The following is a 17,583-nucleotide window of genomic DNA, read 5'->3' on the forward strand; positions in this document are numbered from 1 at the left end:
TTTGTCACCAAATTCAAAATAACTATGTCAACTGAGCTTATATTTTCAGTTTGCTCTGGTTTTCACTGTGCTTTAAAGCCACAGTGCCTTATTTAAAATATTTGATTATCACTGGATGTTTTAGGTAGTATCTTTACACAATTTAATTTCTTAAGGAAATCTGTATTTATGCTCCTGGATTCTCTGATATCTAGGAATAGCTTCATGTTACCATCACATGAATATCAGTTTAACCAAATATCAAAATTTGTTCTTATGTCCCTTTTTCGAGGCTCTTTATGTGTTTTTAAAATCATCTGAAACAGTGTATTTGTGAAGTTTTTGATGGTTCATATTGTTATTTCTTTATAAGGTATTGATTGATATTTTGATAAGATACTGATAAGATTCTTAGTTTTTCCCATTGATATTTAATTATTTTACTAAAGAAAATGAATAAATTGGAATCTTCCTTTCTTTTTCTCCTCCTCCTCTTCCTCCTCATTCTCCTGTCCCATCTCTTTTTTGTAGTAGAAAGATTTTGTTCTTTGGTTACTGTTTTTTCTTCAAGAATATTCCCTACGTAGAAGATGGCGTATTAACAACCAGCCCATTTATTGTCTTTCATCACATCCTTCTCAGCAGTCCTTTACATCTATGTTTCAAGAAAATTTCTCATGTTTGGCCTATACCTCACTAATTAATTTTACTACATCTTCTAGTCTGCTGTTTACTGTTTTCAGGATGGTTTTTATTTTGGCAACCTTGCATTTCATTTATATTTGGCCCTTCCTTTTTTTTTTTTTTTGTCCTATTGCTTATATAACCTCATCTACTATTTATATATATAATGCATCACCTTCTTTTGCATAGGTCAAGTTTTTTAAAATGTTTTTCTCCTGCTACTTCTTACAGCAAATTACTCCAGTGAAAGACTTTTTCTCTATGCCTTTGGGTACTCCCTTGTCCTTTTCTATGCTTCAGAGTTTCTAATAGACCATATCCTGAATGGTCTTGCTTACTTCACCTGTTTAAAAGAGCAACCATACTGGCCAAGGATTGAGGTATCATCCTAATGCTTGGCTAACCACAGGCTCCATCCAAACTGAGGCAGGCTCTAATAGTCATAGGACACCACCAGGTTCCAGAGCATCCAAGTAAAGCTAATCAATATGTTGTGGTGGAAAGAACCTCTATGGGTGAGATAAGGACAGCAGTGAGAAATGTCATGAGCACAGAAGATGTAGCCCTGTTTGTTCACTCAAGATTTTCACTTCTCTCACATCCTGCCCCACACAGTAACACCACAGAATCAGTCGCTTCTATCCAAGTGTCAAAACTGAAAGGGAGCCAGGTGTGGTGCCACAGGCCTATAATCCCAGCTACTCAGGAAACTGAGGCAAGAGAATCAAGGTTAGTTTAGGCACCCTAGATTTAAAGAGGGCTGGAGATGTAGCTCAGTGGTAGAGCACCTACCCAGAATTCATGAGGCTCTAGGTTTGATCCCTAGTACAGTACCAAAACAAAACAAAAAACCTGAAAGGACCTGGTTGTGCAGGCTGAGGGAATCAAAAACAGAGTACAAAGAATCTTTCCCATACTCCATTCTCTACTCCTGGGAGTCAGTGGGATTATCCCTTGTTGATGAAAGCATACCCCTTTTCAAAGACTGTCTACTGGCTCCACCAGACCTTTGCCACCCTTGTCCCAAGTGAGTCTAGCTCAGAGGCAGTGTGGTGAAGAACACACTGCTTATTTCCTGAACTAGTTCTTTCCCCATTGAAAGTGGGCATTCTGCTGGTCTTTTGGCTCCAAGGAAGTGAATTGGGCAGAAATCTTTACAATTACTCTATGGTTACTTCTTATCCTTGGTTGTGGTACTGTTGTGGAGTTTTCTAGCTGTCTAGAATCAGGCTAATGAGTCATCTGTGCTTTCATTACTATCTTACCTTGAAGTCCTTCTGATTGAATTTTACAACACGGCTCTGTTAGGCATATAATGAACTCCTTTCAAGATTCACTTTCCTATCAGTTATAAACTATTCTCCACTGGTAGTTTGTTCATGCACCTCCCCTGTCTCTTTTCTAGCTAAGTGGTAACTCACTGAAATGGGTTGGGAATCCCTTGAATCAGAATGTTAAAAGTCTAAAAGTAGATGGGAACTTTATGGTACTCTTATATGTAAATATTATTAAGATTCATAAATTGGTTCTAGGTACCAGAGCACAGTAAATGATCATATCCTCTTAATTCTCTAAGTCAAATCAGGGCCTTAGCCTCTCTGCCTGCATTTCTCCCTTGCCCCCACCTTACCATTGATAGATGGGCCTGGTCCCTGGTCCCTGGTGGTTCCCATGGTTACTGATGTTGTTCCTGCTGGGGAGCACTGGTTGGTGAGTGCCATCTGTTGAGAGCTCCTCTCAAGATGGACCACACAGATGGCCCTCCTCAAGGTGTTCTTCTCACTAACCACCAGCTTAGCCACATACTGCTGCTCTTGAGGCCACTGGGCTTAATGATCAGTCACCAGAGAGAACTGCATGCAATTACTCTGCCAGCCCCTGGTGCAGGTTTCCCCAAGGAAGGTGAAGTAGCTGCACTTTTTTATTTGATGTAAACATTTTACCTAAAGCTGCATATGGGCAAGGCACTGTGAAAATATTTAAGGATTTAAAGATGAGTACATTTCTATTGTCAAAAATGTATAAGCCTGATGAGGTAGAAGCAAAATGTATAGAAACATAATTATCTGTCTTAAAAGTTAGCATTTGATAAATACCCTAGAAGATGGCATAAAGGATGTTTTAAGCACATCTTCTTCCAAAATGGAACTTGAATCATGCCTGCTTCTCTCTACTCTGCCAGTTCCACCTAGGTCAAAGCCAATACCATCTTTCCTTTCCTGGGGAACTTGGAAACTTCCCACTGTCCTTGTATCCTTGCTCAGTCTCTCCCACAACATGTTCTCCACACAGCAGTCTTGGTGCTATCAGTGATCCTTTTAAAAAGCAAATCAGCACCTGCCACTCCTCTGCTTAAACTTCAGTGACTTTTCACTACATTTGGAATAAAATCCCGACTCCTGACCATGTACACAAGGCCATGCGTGATCTGACTTCTACCTGCCTTTCTAACCTTTCCGTTCACCACCTACTGGCCTTCTGGTCACACCGCTTTGTCTTGGAGAAGAACTCTTCTCATTCTTTGGGGAGCAGGAAAATGGGGTCTCCTCACAGATTGTCTGTTCGGCAGGCTTCCTACCTCAATGATTTTTCTCTCATTGCATTGTATCCTTTTTTTTTTTAAGGGACTTACCAAATTTGTGATTGTGTATTTGTCTGCTTAGCTGTTTCTCTCCCCTGACTTTGAAGTCCATGAGGGTGAGCCTCAACACCTGGCCTCTTTGCTACTGGACAGGTGACAGGCCTGGCATTGAGTAGGTACTCACCATGCATTTCTTTAATTAACTCTGACTGGGTCCCAAAGAGGAAAACAGTTTCAGGATGTGGAGAAGTGAATGAAAAAGGGCATTTGAGCAAAAGATATGACATAAGCAAGGTTGTCAGAGGGGAGGTTACATGGTGTACTTGTAAAACAAAGTAGACCAGTGTGTCTAGATTGTAGCACATAGTTTACTTGTGATGGTTTTGAAATCTATCCTGGAATGTTTGTGCAAGTTTTTGATTTGTCCTTTATTTTTTTCAATTAGGACAGTGTTTATTAAAAGCAGTGGAGGTAGAAATGTATTTTCTATTCCTGGCTCACCTCCCCCACTGACCTTGAGTTGTAAAAAGCAAAGAGCATGACCTTCCATGGATCCCATTATCCCAGGGCTCTCTCTGGAGAGGATCAAAAGTGAGTGTATAAAGAAAGTGCTTTATCATTATCAAAAAGTGGCTTTGTATTATTTGCACCCCTGTACTATACAGTGCCCTTTCTTTTCTGTTTTTTAAATCAAAACATTCACTTCAAAAATATTGTTGATTGGTATGATGTATTCTTGACTTCAATGATAGAAATTTTACCCTATTTCTGTGAATTTTTGAGTTTGGGAAGTCTCTTCCCCACCTCTGGACCCCTCTGCATTCCAGCTGAGATGTTTATTTTATATATAAAACAGCTCCTACCTGCCTATGAGTAGTGATTAAGAGCTCAGGATAATGGAATCTGCACAGTTGAAACTTGGCTGTGGACTATAGTTATTATGCAACTCAACATTTCCCTTTTGTTTCTGTCAATAATGTTAAATTTTCAGTTTTTCTTTCAGTGCCAACTCTTTAAATACTCTAAAGTTCATTTCACTGGTATTTTTTAATGACCAAACTACATTATTTCTAAAATTTGGATTATAGGCTTTTTGAAGGAACAAGAAAATGTAGTAGCTGGGGAGTAGTATCATCCAGACTGTCTATGGAGAGCTAAATAGAGCTGAGCATACAAAGGCATCTTTATGGGCCTTAGATTTCTTTCATTAAGGAGAGTTTTCACTCGTCCCCTGATAGAAATAGCAAATAACAAGAGACACACAAGTGATGGTAAGGGGTGGCATATTTCACTGATAGGTGATTCACAGGACTTAGTGGGGGGCCTTAGACAAATCAAAAGCTTATCACTGCCCACCCTCCCCGATTTTTTGAATTTCTAATGTTAGGGGAGTCTTGTACCCTCACCTGAATTTACCAAGTGGCCTTACACCGAAGTGTACCGGTCAGAAGCAAACAAACACATTTTGGGTTTTGTCAGCTGCAGTGCCCCTGAATATTGAATTATGGGCCTTGGCCTCTAAAAGTCACATAGCCGCAGTGTGAGTGAAGGAGTGGGTGAGCCCCACACTTCCTGGGAGCCTGTTCCAAAAGAGAGAGAGTGAATACCATGAAGGCCATGAACTCAAGGACCAAATATGGGGGTGGGTTACCTCCACTAGAAGGGAAATGATTTGAAGGGAAGACTAGAGTAGATAAGGTCACGTTTGACTGTGTCATTGTTTTGCCCGTGATTAGCACTAGAAGAGAGTCACATTAAATTACAGGACCTTTGGATGAGAAGGAGTAGTCAGAGAAGATTTAATAGAAGAGGGATATTTATATACATATATTTTAAGCACAATAGCATATAGCTGTACCCCCAGAAACATTTCATATCATTAAGTGCACTAGATGGGCACTTGGAAGATATAAACACTTAAAAAAATAAACCACAAGCCTCTTACCTTACAACTCATTGGTACAGAGGAAAAAGTAAATTAGTCTGTGAGGAGGCAAGGTAGATAGAAAAGCTTTTTAGAGGTGATCCCTGAATAAGGTTCTGAAGAATGAATGGAATTTTTTGGCAAGCAAAAGATAGGAGGGTTCATTAGAAGAAATGATGTGCATATCAGCTGTGAGGTAACAACAGCATTTTAAATTAAAGGAAGGCATTTTATGTGACTAAAGGATGCTATGTTAATTTCCTATTGCTGTTGTAACAAATTATCAAATGCATTTAAAAAACAAATTTATTAACATAGTTCTGGAGATCACAGGTCTGAACTAGTCTCAGTGGGCTTAAATTAAAGCATTGGCAGACTGTATTCCTTCTGGAAACTCTAAGGAGAACCTCTTTCCTTACCTTTTCTAGCTGCTAGAGGTAACCTGCATTCCTTTTCTCCCTCTTCAAAGCCAGCAGTAAAGCATCTTCATATTTCTAACTCTGACTTTCTGCCTGCCTCATCTACATGTAAAGGACCCCTGTGATTACCTTGGGCACAAAAGATAATCCAAGGTAGTCGCTTATAATAAAGTTAACTGATTAGCAACAGTAATTCCCTCTGCAAAGCTTTCTAACGCCACTGTGCCATGGAACAGAACATGTTTCCAGGTTCCAGGGATTATGACATGGACATCAGTGAGTTGTTATTCTGCCTAGTACTCATGCAATGCAAGCAGTTGAGGGTGATTAGTAAAGAGAAAAATTGTCCGTGACCCATCACATGGAAAAGATTATCTGCTAAGAAGGCCTTAGTATCTGATAATTTTATTAATGGGGAAATTAAGGTTCTGAAGATTTTCCTAAGGTACAGTGGTTGTGTTTGTGTGTTTGTGTGTTTGTGTTCATTATTGCTGCATAACCAACCACCCCAAACCTTGATGGCTTCAAACAAAAATGATATATTCTTAACATTCTGTGATTCATTAAATCTGGTTGATTTCCCTACTGGCTTCACCTGGGCTCTTTCACACAGCTACATTCAACTGGAGGGTTAGCCAGGCTAAAAGATCCAGGTTGGCCTTCACTCATCTGGCATTTGGGGACAGGCATCAGTGGGAGTGTCCCAGTTGTTCCCCAATATGAATTCTCATCCTGCGCTAGACAAGGACCCTCCATCACATGGTGGCCTGGGGACGGCTCTTTTTTTCTTTTTTTTCTCCCCATTAAGTTTATTGGTACATTTTAGGTATACAATACAGTTACATTCATCATTGGGATCTTGTACCTTTACATGATGTATCTTGGTTCTTATTTTTTCCCCTTCCCTTGCCCTCCCTTCACCCCCTCCACCCTTCCCTATTTGCAAAGACTTTGATTCCATTTTTTTCCTTTTCTCATATTTTTTCATTTCCCTTTTTTCCTTTCCCCTACCCGTCCCACTTCCCCTGCTCCTTTAGACCTTTTCTTCCTGTTACACAATATCAATTATACATTTTTTGAATTACAATATCAAGATCTAGGAGACATTACAACAGATTTTACAGAATTTAAAAGGATGTAGAAAGCATATTTCAAAAACCAGTTTTGAAATAAATTTGAAACTTCTAAGAAGTACCTTGGAAGACAAATTAATGAAACTAACTCTGGAGGAAATATAAAATTTGAATAGCACCTATTAAAGAAAGTATATTCCTAGCTTGAAAACCTACCTATATGACAACAGCAGGCTCACATACATTTTAACTGATAAATTATATCCAACATTTAAAGCAGAAAAAAGAAGGAACACTTCTCCCCTCATTTTAGGAACTCAACATTGTGCTAATCCTAAAACTGGATAAAGATAATAGAAGAAAAAAGTATGAACATAGATAGAAATTTGTTGAACAAAACAAACTATTAGAAGTCAGATCTGGCAGTATGTAGAAAGTGGTTTTATTATAGGGATGGCAGTGTTGGTTCACCATTGGAAGATCCACCCCCAAAAGTCATCATTTTAACAGAGGAAAGGAAAAAGCCATATGAACCTGTCACTAGTTGGAGAAAAAGTATTGGACTAAATTCTACAGCTGTTCATGGTAAAAGCTATCAGGAGACTAGAAGCAGAACAGAATCTTCTCAACAGATTACAGACATGTACTCCATACTTCCAGTGAGAGTGCCTTATATGAATGGAAAAGATACAATGCTTTCTCCTTAAGGTGGGGAACAAGGGCATATATGCTTACTCTTTATCTGTCCATTAAACTTTGAAACCTAGTCCCCACCAAAATAGTGTGGCAATAAAATGACACAACTAGGATAGGATTGGCAAGGTAGAAGCAAAATCTTTATATGTAGATGAAATGATCATCTACAGAGAAAATACTAATAAATCTCTAGGAGCCCCTAGAACTTGTATTTGAATTTAGCAGGATTAGAAAACACAAGGTATATATAAAAATTCAGGTCTGTGTATACTTGCTATAAATGAAGAATTGGATATTGAAATTTAAAAGTTATGTAGGAGTACAAAGGACCTAGAAAAGTTAAAAAAAAAAAAAGCAGTGTTGGAAGACGTTTAGTACCTAATTTTAAGACTTCTTCTAAAGCTACAGTAATCAAGGCACTGTTGGTGTAAGGAAAGACATATAGATCATTGGAGTAAAACAGAGAATCTAGAAATAGAACCACACCTATATGGTCCACTGAGTTTTGAAAGATTATTTAACATTAGCATTTTATAGAATATAAACTCGATTCAAGAGCCGAGGAAGAGACAGTGTTTTCAGCAAATGGCACTAGAACACCTGGTATCTGTATATAAAAAATTAACCTCAACCCTTTATTTCCATACATGAAAATAACTTGAAGGGATCTATGAACCTAAATATGAAAGCCTCAAAGTATAAAACTTTAAGAAAAAATTATAAGAGAAAATGTTTATGAATTCAGGGTAGGCAAGAACTACCTAGGATACAAAAGACATGATGTATAAAAGAAAAAAATTGATAAATGAGATTCTATCAAAATTTAGAACTTTAAGTGACATCATTAAAATGAAAAGTAGTCCTTAAACAGACCATATTTACAATGCATATAACCTGTGACCAGAATATATAAAGAATTCTTAGAGCTCATTCATAGACAACCCAATTAATAAGTAGACATAAGATGATAAATAGCCAGTACAGCACAAGGAAATGTGTGCAACTCTAGAATCAGAAAAATACTAATAAGTACAATAACAAGATTGAATTATACACTCATTAGGGAGATGAAGTTAAAAGTTTTAAAAGCCTTGTCATGACTTTTTCTTTTTGTTGGATTCTCCTTCTTTGCATTTAATTTGTCACGCCCAACGGATTCATTCTGCTGGGTTTCCTGGGGTTGTGATCCTCATTGTCTTTTCCTAGGGTATTGTCTAAAAGTTTTTGGAGTGCCAGTTTGATATTCATGAAGTTCCTGAGGTGCTCTTTATCATGAAAGTATCTTATTTCTCCATCAATTTTGAAAGATAGTTTTGCAGGGTACATCAATCTGGGTTGGAGGCTGTTTTCCTTTAGGGCTTGAAATACATCACTCCAAGATCTTCTTGCCTTGAGGGTTTGCATTGAGATGTCTGTTGTGATTCTGATGGGTTTTCCTTTGTATGTGATTTGTTTCTTTCCTCTCACTGCTTGTAGAATTTTGTTCTTCTGTTGGATTTCTGGAATCCTAACTATTATATGCCTATGTGTAGATTTTTTTTAATCAAGGCTAGCTGGAGTCCTATATGCCTCACTTATCTGTATGTCAAGTTCTTTTCCCCTCCTTGGGAAGTTTTCTGCCATCACTTCTGTGAACAGTTTTTTTATGTCATCTGCACTCTCTCCTGTTTCTTCATTGACTCCAGTCAGTCTTATGTTATTCTTCTTTGCATCATCTAGCAGCTGCTGGATTGATTTCTCATGTTCCTTTACAATTTTAAAGCAATTTTTCTTTTCCTGGTCACTAATTGCAATCTTTTCTTCTATATCTGAAATTCTATCCTCACATTGGTTCATTCTGCTGTGCAGACTTTCAATGGAGTTTTTAATCTCCTGGAAATCTGTTTGCATCTGTTTTATGGATTTCATTTGTTTCCTGTGTTGGAATTCCATCATGTTCCTCAGATCCTCTATTTTTTTATCTGTGTCCTCTCTAGATTTATTAATCATGTCTTGCACCACGAGCAAAATCTTTGCCGTTATCTGAGTAATTATTTCTGATTTCATTTTTCCCAGATCCTCTTTTGTTGCCAGTTCAGAGAGTCCAGGTGGTTGAGTATCAGATTGTTCCATCTCATTTCCCTTTGGGATTGCTGTAGGTGATCCAGAAGTCTGTTTTTGAGACTTCTTTATGTGTCTTCTCATTTCCACTGGGGGGAGGGGGTGCTTCTGGTGCCCACGCGGCTCATCTTCTCTGCTCTAGGAGCTTGGGATGGCAGTTGGGGAGCTTCCTTCTGGGTGCTGGGACCAGCTCAACTTCTCTCGGGGACAGCTTTTTAACAGCATGAACGTGGACTTGCAGGGCCTCTGAAGCCCTGCTCTCCAGAATTCACCAGTATGCCACCATGTGCTTCTGGGCCAGTAGTCAACTGGGCTTGCATGAGTTCAAGAGGAAGGGAATCCACTGCCTGAGGTTGGGGCAAGTGACTGCACTCGTCTGATTTCATGTAGAACTAGCTGTAAACAAGGAGTTTACTCTGAGGGTGGGAGTTTGAAATTTGATGTTTGAGAAGTAAGATGTTGCTGGATGACAACATCCAAACAAGGCCAGAAAGATGAGTGGTTCAAGCAGAGTGTGGCAAAGATCACTGGCACTGAAGAAGTGAAGATATTGTGAGGCTAGGCTGTGAAATTCGTCATCCTGTGGACACAGTAAGAACACTAAGCTGGTGGTGAATGGCAAGGAGAGGCCTGAAATCCTATAGATGATGGTAATAATGCTGGGGAAGGTAGAAGATAATCAAATGAGCAGCATGATTCTCTGCACCATGAAGATCATAATCACACAGGGCTAAGTCAGCTTGTGGGCAGTGGACACCAGCACTCAGTGGCAGCCACCCCAAACCACTTCACCAAGACTTTTCTTGTTCATTGGTCCGTTTTCAAATAAACTTACCACTTCCAAATAGTATGCAGGTAGGGCCTTCAGGTGCATTTTAACTCAGAATTTATGTCCTGAGCATTTGTTCAAGTATGAAAAGAAGTTCAAGTCAGCTTGGAGTAAGATAACAAAGCTGCCTTAGATCACTGGTATTTGTGCTTCAAATATTTTCTACCTTTCTTGTCTCCTCGGGTATATGTCTAAAAGCAAAAGGGTATCCACATAAATCAGTAGGATTTATGATGGTGAGGTTTATTAACTGTTGAATAACATTTATTGCTCTCATTCTATAAAAATCAGAAAGCAGATAGTCATTATCCAGATGGTCCTAAGAGCTCACTCAACCATAAGAGTGCTAGATATGAATAAATTAGAGCCCATAATAAGCGGAGAAGGATCAAATTGCATATTTTTATAATTACTACCATAATTTAATGTTTATTTGTTTATATGTAACAGATGAACAATGATTTACAACAATACCAGTGTAGCATGAGTTTGTATCTTTGCTGTCACTTCACATTCTTAAAATGCTTTTCAGATTACAACAAAAATAAATTTATACTCCAAATAAAAGATGTTCAGAATTTGGAAGCCCAGCAATGTTTTCTGAAAATTTCATATCTGCAGCTCGTGATCTGGACTATGAATATTTTATTGCACCGTGCCTTTTTTTCTTCCCTACATGTGACCCCCCTGTGCACAAAGTTCAGTGCCTTTGGCCTTCACTTTGGTCTTGAACAGATTGCTAGGGATTAGAAGACCCATGGATATTATTCTCACCTTTGACAACAGAAATTTGTTTTTAGCACCACATGAAATGTGGTGCTAAAAATAAGTGAAGTAATGATAGTCTTTGTAATCATACCTTAATATGAAACTTGAAGGGCTTCTTTCTCAAAGCAGTATTCTCTAAAAGCTACAGAAGTATTCCAACAACACTTTAGTGATTCAAATTATTTGGGCGATTCTTCTTTGGGAGCTGCTATCAAAGCTAGTTTGCAAAGCAACAAGAAAACCAATTCTATAGTTGCAAGCCAACAAAAGATTCAAAATTTTTAGTGTCCTATCTCAATTTTGACTAAATCCAAACATTCTGTATGATGTTTACTTCTCAAAAAAATCAAATTTAGCGTCAAAAGACCTTATATCACTTTGGACAATCAAAATAATAAATGTCAGTTTTCCAAGTTATGAGACTCCAAATGGAACTTATTTTACTGATTCTGACTACCCTATGGTAACATCACCAGAAACTTATCAAAGAGCCATAAGAAGTATTGCTATTTTAATTCTGTAATACGAAAATATTCTATAAAAATGTTTTAACCAACCTTTCCATCTCTATTACCTTTTGGATTACTATGCTCTCCTCCCTGGCTCTCTCACCCTTCCCAAAACTCTTTCTGCCTTTGCTTAGGTGTTTTTGTTCTTTGACTTTCAGTAAGTTATCCTGGAGTTAGCACTTCTGAAGTTTGTCTTTCTTATAGTTCTTTGTTATAGTTAGGTTTGCATCTAATTCTGGCTTCTCCTTTGACTCAGTTTTACTGTCATCAGAAGACATTCATCTTCAGTATCATGATTATAATTTTTTAAGTCATCAGTGTGTCAGGTGTACTGTACCAGGAACTTAAAACATCAGTTTACTTAAGTTTCACAATAACCTTATCTTACAAGCTAATTATAATTTCTACTTAACAGATGAAAAGGCTGAGGCCCAAAAAATAACAAACAACTGGCCCAAAGTCAGATGATTAGAAAGTAGGGTAGCTAGAATTCAAGCTAGCATCTATCTAAGACAGGGATTCTCAGTCATGGCACGCTGATATTTGGGCTTCAGTAGTTCTTGCTTTTTGGGTGCATCCTGTACATTGAAGTATGTTTAGCAGCAGCATCTTTGGCCTCTATCCTTAAGAAGCCAGTAGCTTTTTAATCTAACTCTTCTGAATGTGACAACCAAAAATGTCTCCAGACATTGTACAGGTTCCCCGGAGATCTTTATAGAACATTAGTCTAATGCCAAATTCATACTTTTGCCACAATATAATATTAGATAGGGAACTAATAAAACCATGGAATTTTAAGGCAAAATGTTAAGGAGACCAGTTTTTTACTGGCTGTTTATCAGAATTAGAGATTTTTAAAGACTCTTCCCATCCAAGATGTTCAGAGTAAGCATTGCCAGGTGGGATACAGGTATTTATCTATTTTAAGCCTCCTTACTGTGTAGAAACCACAGATCAAATCCTAACCTAACCACACATCTGTTCCCTGAATCACTGCACTGAATTCCTGCCAAATTGCTCTCCAGCCTTGGGTTTAACACCTCCTGTGATGGCATTACAGTCGACAATTCTATACCCTTCATTTCCTGAAATGCTTCCATTTTCAGATATTCCTAACTGTGAAAGAGTGTTCTTCTCAATGTCTTCCTTAAATCTCTCCATCTATAACCTTATTATCCAAATTATCATTCTTCTCAAATCAGTTGAATTAAATACTTAACTGAATCCCAATTATAATCAGGCCCTCCTCTGAACAGTTTCTTTACCATGGTCAGTAAATCATTACCAACTCCTTAAAAATGGCCATCTAACCAATTATCTCAGTTTAATAATAGGTTTCCTTAAAAGGACAATTACAACTCATTAAAATCTTAAAATCTTCCAAAGTTGGTCTCCCATCCAGCCGCTACCCCCAAGGAGGCTGCTCCTGCCTGTGTGAAGAGCTCTGTCCCCAGGGAGCCAGCTGCTGAAGCTGTGTCTCTTCCTCTGCTCTGTGACCTCTCACGCTATAACCTTCTTGGTGGCTTTGGGAAGATTCCAAAGAGGCTCCTCTTCCTGGTAAAATAATTCTGATTTTCCTGTGGAAAATGTAGAGCGAAAGGTATCTTTTTTAAATCTTGCTTTATAGTGCACCCTCTTAAGAGTATCTCTTTTATTAATTTGATTAGTAGAATAAATGAAGTTAATTTGATTAATTTATCAGAATGGAGACTTGGAATTTACTCTTGTTTAAGTCAGAAAGTCTTTCAGCCTAAGCTTTTGATTCTCTATTAAGTCACCATAATACATTTGAACTTACAGAAAACTGCTCCTCACCAATAGACCCTGGATAACAGGAAGACTGCGGTGGGTGGATAGCAGTAGTGCCAAAGCATCATATGCCCTGGTGACAAAAGTTACCCTACAAGTTACCAGTCTCACTAGCTGGCCAACATGAGTGCCTAGGGAGCTATAAATGTGTGGCAGCTGTCGTGACAGGGCCTGGATGGATCTGCAGTAGGCATGTTTAGAGAAAACCAAGGAGAAAATAACATGTTAACCGGAATAAACCCTTTGAGGTCAAAATAACAGTCTGATGTTTTTGTTCTTGTATAAGATATAAAAAGAAAGCTTGAGTTGCAGTTAGGCTTAGTACGAACTTCTGAACTTCTTGCCTATGCTTTGGTGCCTCTAAGGAAGGACAAAGGCAGAACTGTTCTGGACCCCTCACATCTTGCATTGCTCTGAAAAGCTTCAGTGTCCACTTCTTTTGCAGAATTTTATAAATGGACACTGACATGGACTACGAAAGACCCAACGTCGAAACCATCAAGTGTGTGGTTGTGGGTGACAACGCCGTGGGGAAGACGCGCCTGATCTGTGCCCGAGCCTGCAATACCACACTGACCCAGTACCAGCTGCTGGCGACCCACGTGCCGACTGTGTGGGCAATTGACCAGTACCGTGTCTGCCAGGAGGTAAGATGCACAGAACTTTATGGATATGGGAAGGAGACCAGGGAAAACCGGGAGCCAACAGGGAGGGGAGGAGAAGGGAAGGCAAAAAGAATCAAAATTCAATATGTATGTATACCAATTCCCCAAGAAGAATGTATTTGTTATGTATCACAAACACATTCTAATAAAATAGAAAGGAAGGAGGGGGTGGGTAAATTGCATATTCAAAACAAAACAAGCCTTTTTAGTGCCACAAGAGGAAGAAGCAGAGTGCAAACTTGGAAGTATGGTTGTGATATCCTGAATAAGGATATCATGTGTCATATGATTCCAGGAAATGAACTAGGACTTGGCTCGTCCCACTGGGTGGAATAAAGAAACTCAGTCCAAGTGGGTTGAGGGGCTCTGAGGGATGTTGACTCCGACCTCCTCTCTTGGGGAACCTCTGATTGACAGTGAGCATGGCGTGCTCTCTCTCCTGCAGGTCTTGGAGCGTTCCCGGGATGTTGTTGACGAAGTGAGCGTTTCTCTCAGGCTTTGGGATACTTTTGGCGACCATCACAAAGACAGGCGTTTTGCATATGGCAGGTACACCAAGACTAATGCAGAACAATTGCACTTGAGTACAATTTCCTTTACAGAACTAGCAGCTGGCTCACAAATCAACAAAAACCACAATGTGCTCTTGAAATGTGTTATGTTCTGCACTGTTTCTAAGAAAAGAAAAGAAAAGAAAAAAAAAAGAAGCAGAAGAAGGGTATTGTTTCCTGATGTCAAGAAAAGCAATTTTCCTTGCCTCTGAGGAAGTTCCTGTTTCAAACAACCAGTGCTAGTTAGGCTTGGAAGTTTAGTAGCTGAGGATTCTGTCTTGCCCTACAGCCTTGGGTCGCTTCAGTTGCTGTTTTCCTGAGGGATACTTCATTTACCTTCCTTTAGAATGTTTCACTTTATTTCAGCACATGGCCACTGTACTTCAGGTCTCTTTGGTCTTTTCCTGACCATATTAGTAGAGTCTGCTGTTATTTGCTTCAGGCTTTGTGTTATTCAAAAAGTCTCTTATTTTTATTTGAAGGTCACTTTTAAAAAGAAAAATATCAGGGCCAGGGATTTAGCTCAGTGGTTCCACTGCCTGCCTCACAAGCTCAAGGTCCCGAGTTCGATCCCTGGTACCAAATAAATAAATAAATAAATAAAAAGAAAAATACCTTGGAAGTCCTTCACAAAGCATGTTTCCAGGATGAACTGAAATGCTAATGTCTATTTTTCATTTGAAAAGAAAAGGAAAATTCCAGTAAAGAGAAAATTAATCTAACATAGATAGGAACCTAGTCAGAGTACCTTAAAAAATGTAGCAACTTCTTCTTGTCACCATAACTTAAAAATATTTCTCAGTCAATGGGTTATAGATATTAAAATCCAAATAGGATTGAGATTTTTTATTCCCTAATTATAAATTAACACATTGCATTTAAGTTTATAATTGAGGCATCATGTCTTGGTTGTCCCTTTTTAACATCAAACAAGGTTGGATTAGACACTCCAAGTACATGAGTTACTCCTTGCCATTGAAATAAGCATTTTGGAAGGTTCCTCTGTTTCTTTAAGCAGTAGCTCTCAGAACAAACTTTGAATTGTATTTATCACAGCTGTCTAAAATGATGATAAAACTGCTGAAAGCATTTGCCCTACTCCTGGGAAATAGTTCACAAACTGAAGAAAAAAAAAAAAAAAACTGAATCAGGCCAGTTTGTTCAAGGGCATGCAGAAAGAGGCAAGTGAAGCTAAAGCAAGACTTACTGTACTCTTTATAGTAAGGACTTTTAAACTTAAAACCCAACATTGGGGATACTTTTCTTTTCCTAGAATTCCTGGGAATTATTTTCCTTTCTTTCTTTTTGTGACATTCTTAATTATATGTTAGTTGCCAGTTCATTTTTGTTTTATGTTTAGTTGCTCTACATATACTGGTACATGCCTGTAATCCCAGCACTCTTCGAAGCTAAGGCAGGAAGATCTCAAGTTCCAGCCCAGCCTGGGCAATTTAGCAATTTAGCAAGACTCTGTCTCAAAATTGAAAAATTTAAAAAGAGGACTGGGAATGTAGCTCAGGGTAAAAGCCAAGGATTCAATCCCCAGTACCACAAATAATAATAAGGTAATAATAATAATAACAAATGAACCTGCTTATAAGTACTATGCAGTCAGACTTGTAGTATCTGTGGTTTTAAGGAAGCTTGATTTTAAAATATCTTTAAGCAAAATAAAGATAGATGCAATAAATGTCAAAAGACCTTTTGTAACCCCACTTTTGAAAAGGTGCCACGCGAGATAACCCTGAAGACAAGCTTACTGAGATATTTCAGTTTAGACTATTTCAACAGCTCAGTGGTTTGATGCCACTTAAACTTTATGCGCTTGAAAAACAAATTCTGATGTGACCACAACGTGAAAAACTTGCATTGTGGTGACAGAAGTGCTGCCTCATTTCATGTGAGATTCAAGCCTAGGATTTGTTGAGTGCTACATGGCCCTTTCGGACTACACTGAGCCTTGCCCAGTTCCCTGATATAGCTGCAGTCATTTTACAGCACGTCATGCCTGTGTTTGTTCACTCCCAACAAAAATAAGCTGCTCTTTCCTGTGACTCCATCAGTTCAAAGTGCATTGTTCTGCTTCCTTTTCTGTAGTGTTTGGTTTCGTCAATGATAACCTGTTCCCCCTTTGGTGGGAACAGGAAGTTCTCTCCAAGCTAAGTCTGATTCTCCTCACAACAGTGAAGGGCTTCCGGAAACACTTCCATCTTAGAGCCAAGTTCTCCTCAGTGCCTCACTTGGTGTACATGTTTGTGCCTTGTATTTCCTCCATCCTTCCTGATTCTCTGCAGCTTCTAGGCAATCCTGCCACAGGGCTCGCTACTAACAACAAAAACCAAAGCTACTCTGTCTTGGACTTTACTATCTTCCTATAAATGCTATGTAGGTAATACCACATTGAAGAAGCACCAAAAAATTACACTTTATGGAAAAATCTGGTAGCAGGAGTTTCTTTTATTGAGCACAGAGCTTTGACCAGCTCTTTTCATTGCTGTGAGAGAGCTGCTTAGTTTCTTAATGACTTCTACTTTTAGCTTTATATCATCTGTGAAGAAGAAAAATCATAATTATAAATTCTGACAGTTTGCTTTGCAAACCTGTTTTTGACCAATGTTTTTACTGTACTGGTGTGAATTACAATCCAGTAGGATGTGCAACAGGAATACATTTTGAGGCCTGTTGAATATATTCCAAGGTATTTAGAATCTTTTTTAAATGATTAGATTCTTATGGTGACAATGAGAGAAATTAGACTCAAACCAAGATACCTCAGACCTTGTCATCAGTTTCCTGGGCTGCTTAGCACAAGTTGCCCCTAAGACCCTCTTTAGCATGGACAAGCTCAGATTTTCAGCACGGATTTATGGGCCAAGGCAGTGTCAGTGGTAGGCAGTCTGAAAACTTAAATTTGCAGTTTTCCTAGTGTGTCATTAACCAGAATATCATTGCTCTCTTCTTGAAAACAACTATCCATCCCATTTTTTAGCTAACTA

At 38.6% G+C, this 17,583-nt stretch overlaps 1 protein-coding gene across 7 annotated transcripts in view; it reads left to right on the forward strand.

The window, feature by feature from the left end:
* The window catches only part of Rhobtb1 (Rho related BTB domain containing 1), a 131,492-nt gene that overhangs the window by 68,610 nt on the left and 45,299 nt on the right, over window positions 1-17,583 (forward strand). For all 7 annotated transcript variants that reach the window (XM_004858267.4, XM_087185511.1, XM_087185512.1 and 4 more), the window contains 2 exons: window positions 13,817-14,018; window positions 14,482-14,585. In XM_004858267.4, the coding sequence (XP_004858324.1) occupies window positions 13,827-14,018; window positions 14,482-14,585 (296 nt within the window). In that variant the 5' untranslated portion in view covers window positions 13,817-13,826. The remainder of the gene's footprint in view (window positions 1-13,816; window positions 14,019-14,481; window positions 14,586-17,583) is intronic.

The sequence above is a fragment of the Heterocephalus glaber genome, unplaced genomic scaffold (assembly GCF_053883595.1).
Source record: "Heterocephalus glaber isolate CG9 unplaced genomic scaffold, H.glaber_assembly_v1.0 deba00001497, whole genome shotgun sequence".
Taxonomy (NCBI): domain Eukaryota; kingdom Metazoa; phylum Chordata; class Mammalia; order Rodentia; family Bathyergidae; genus Heterocephalus; species Heterocephalus glaber.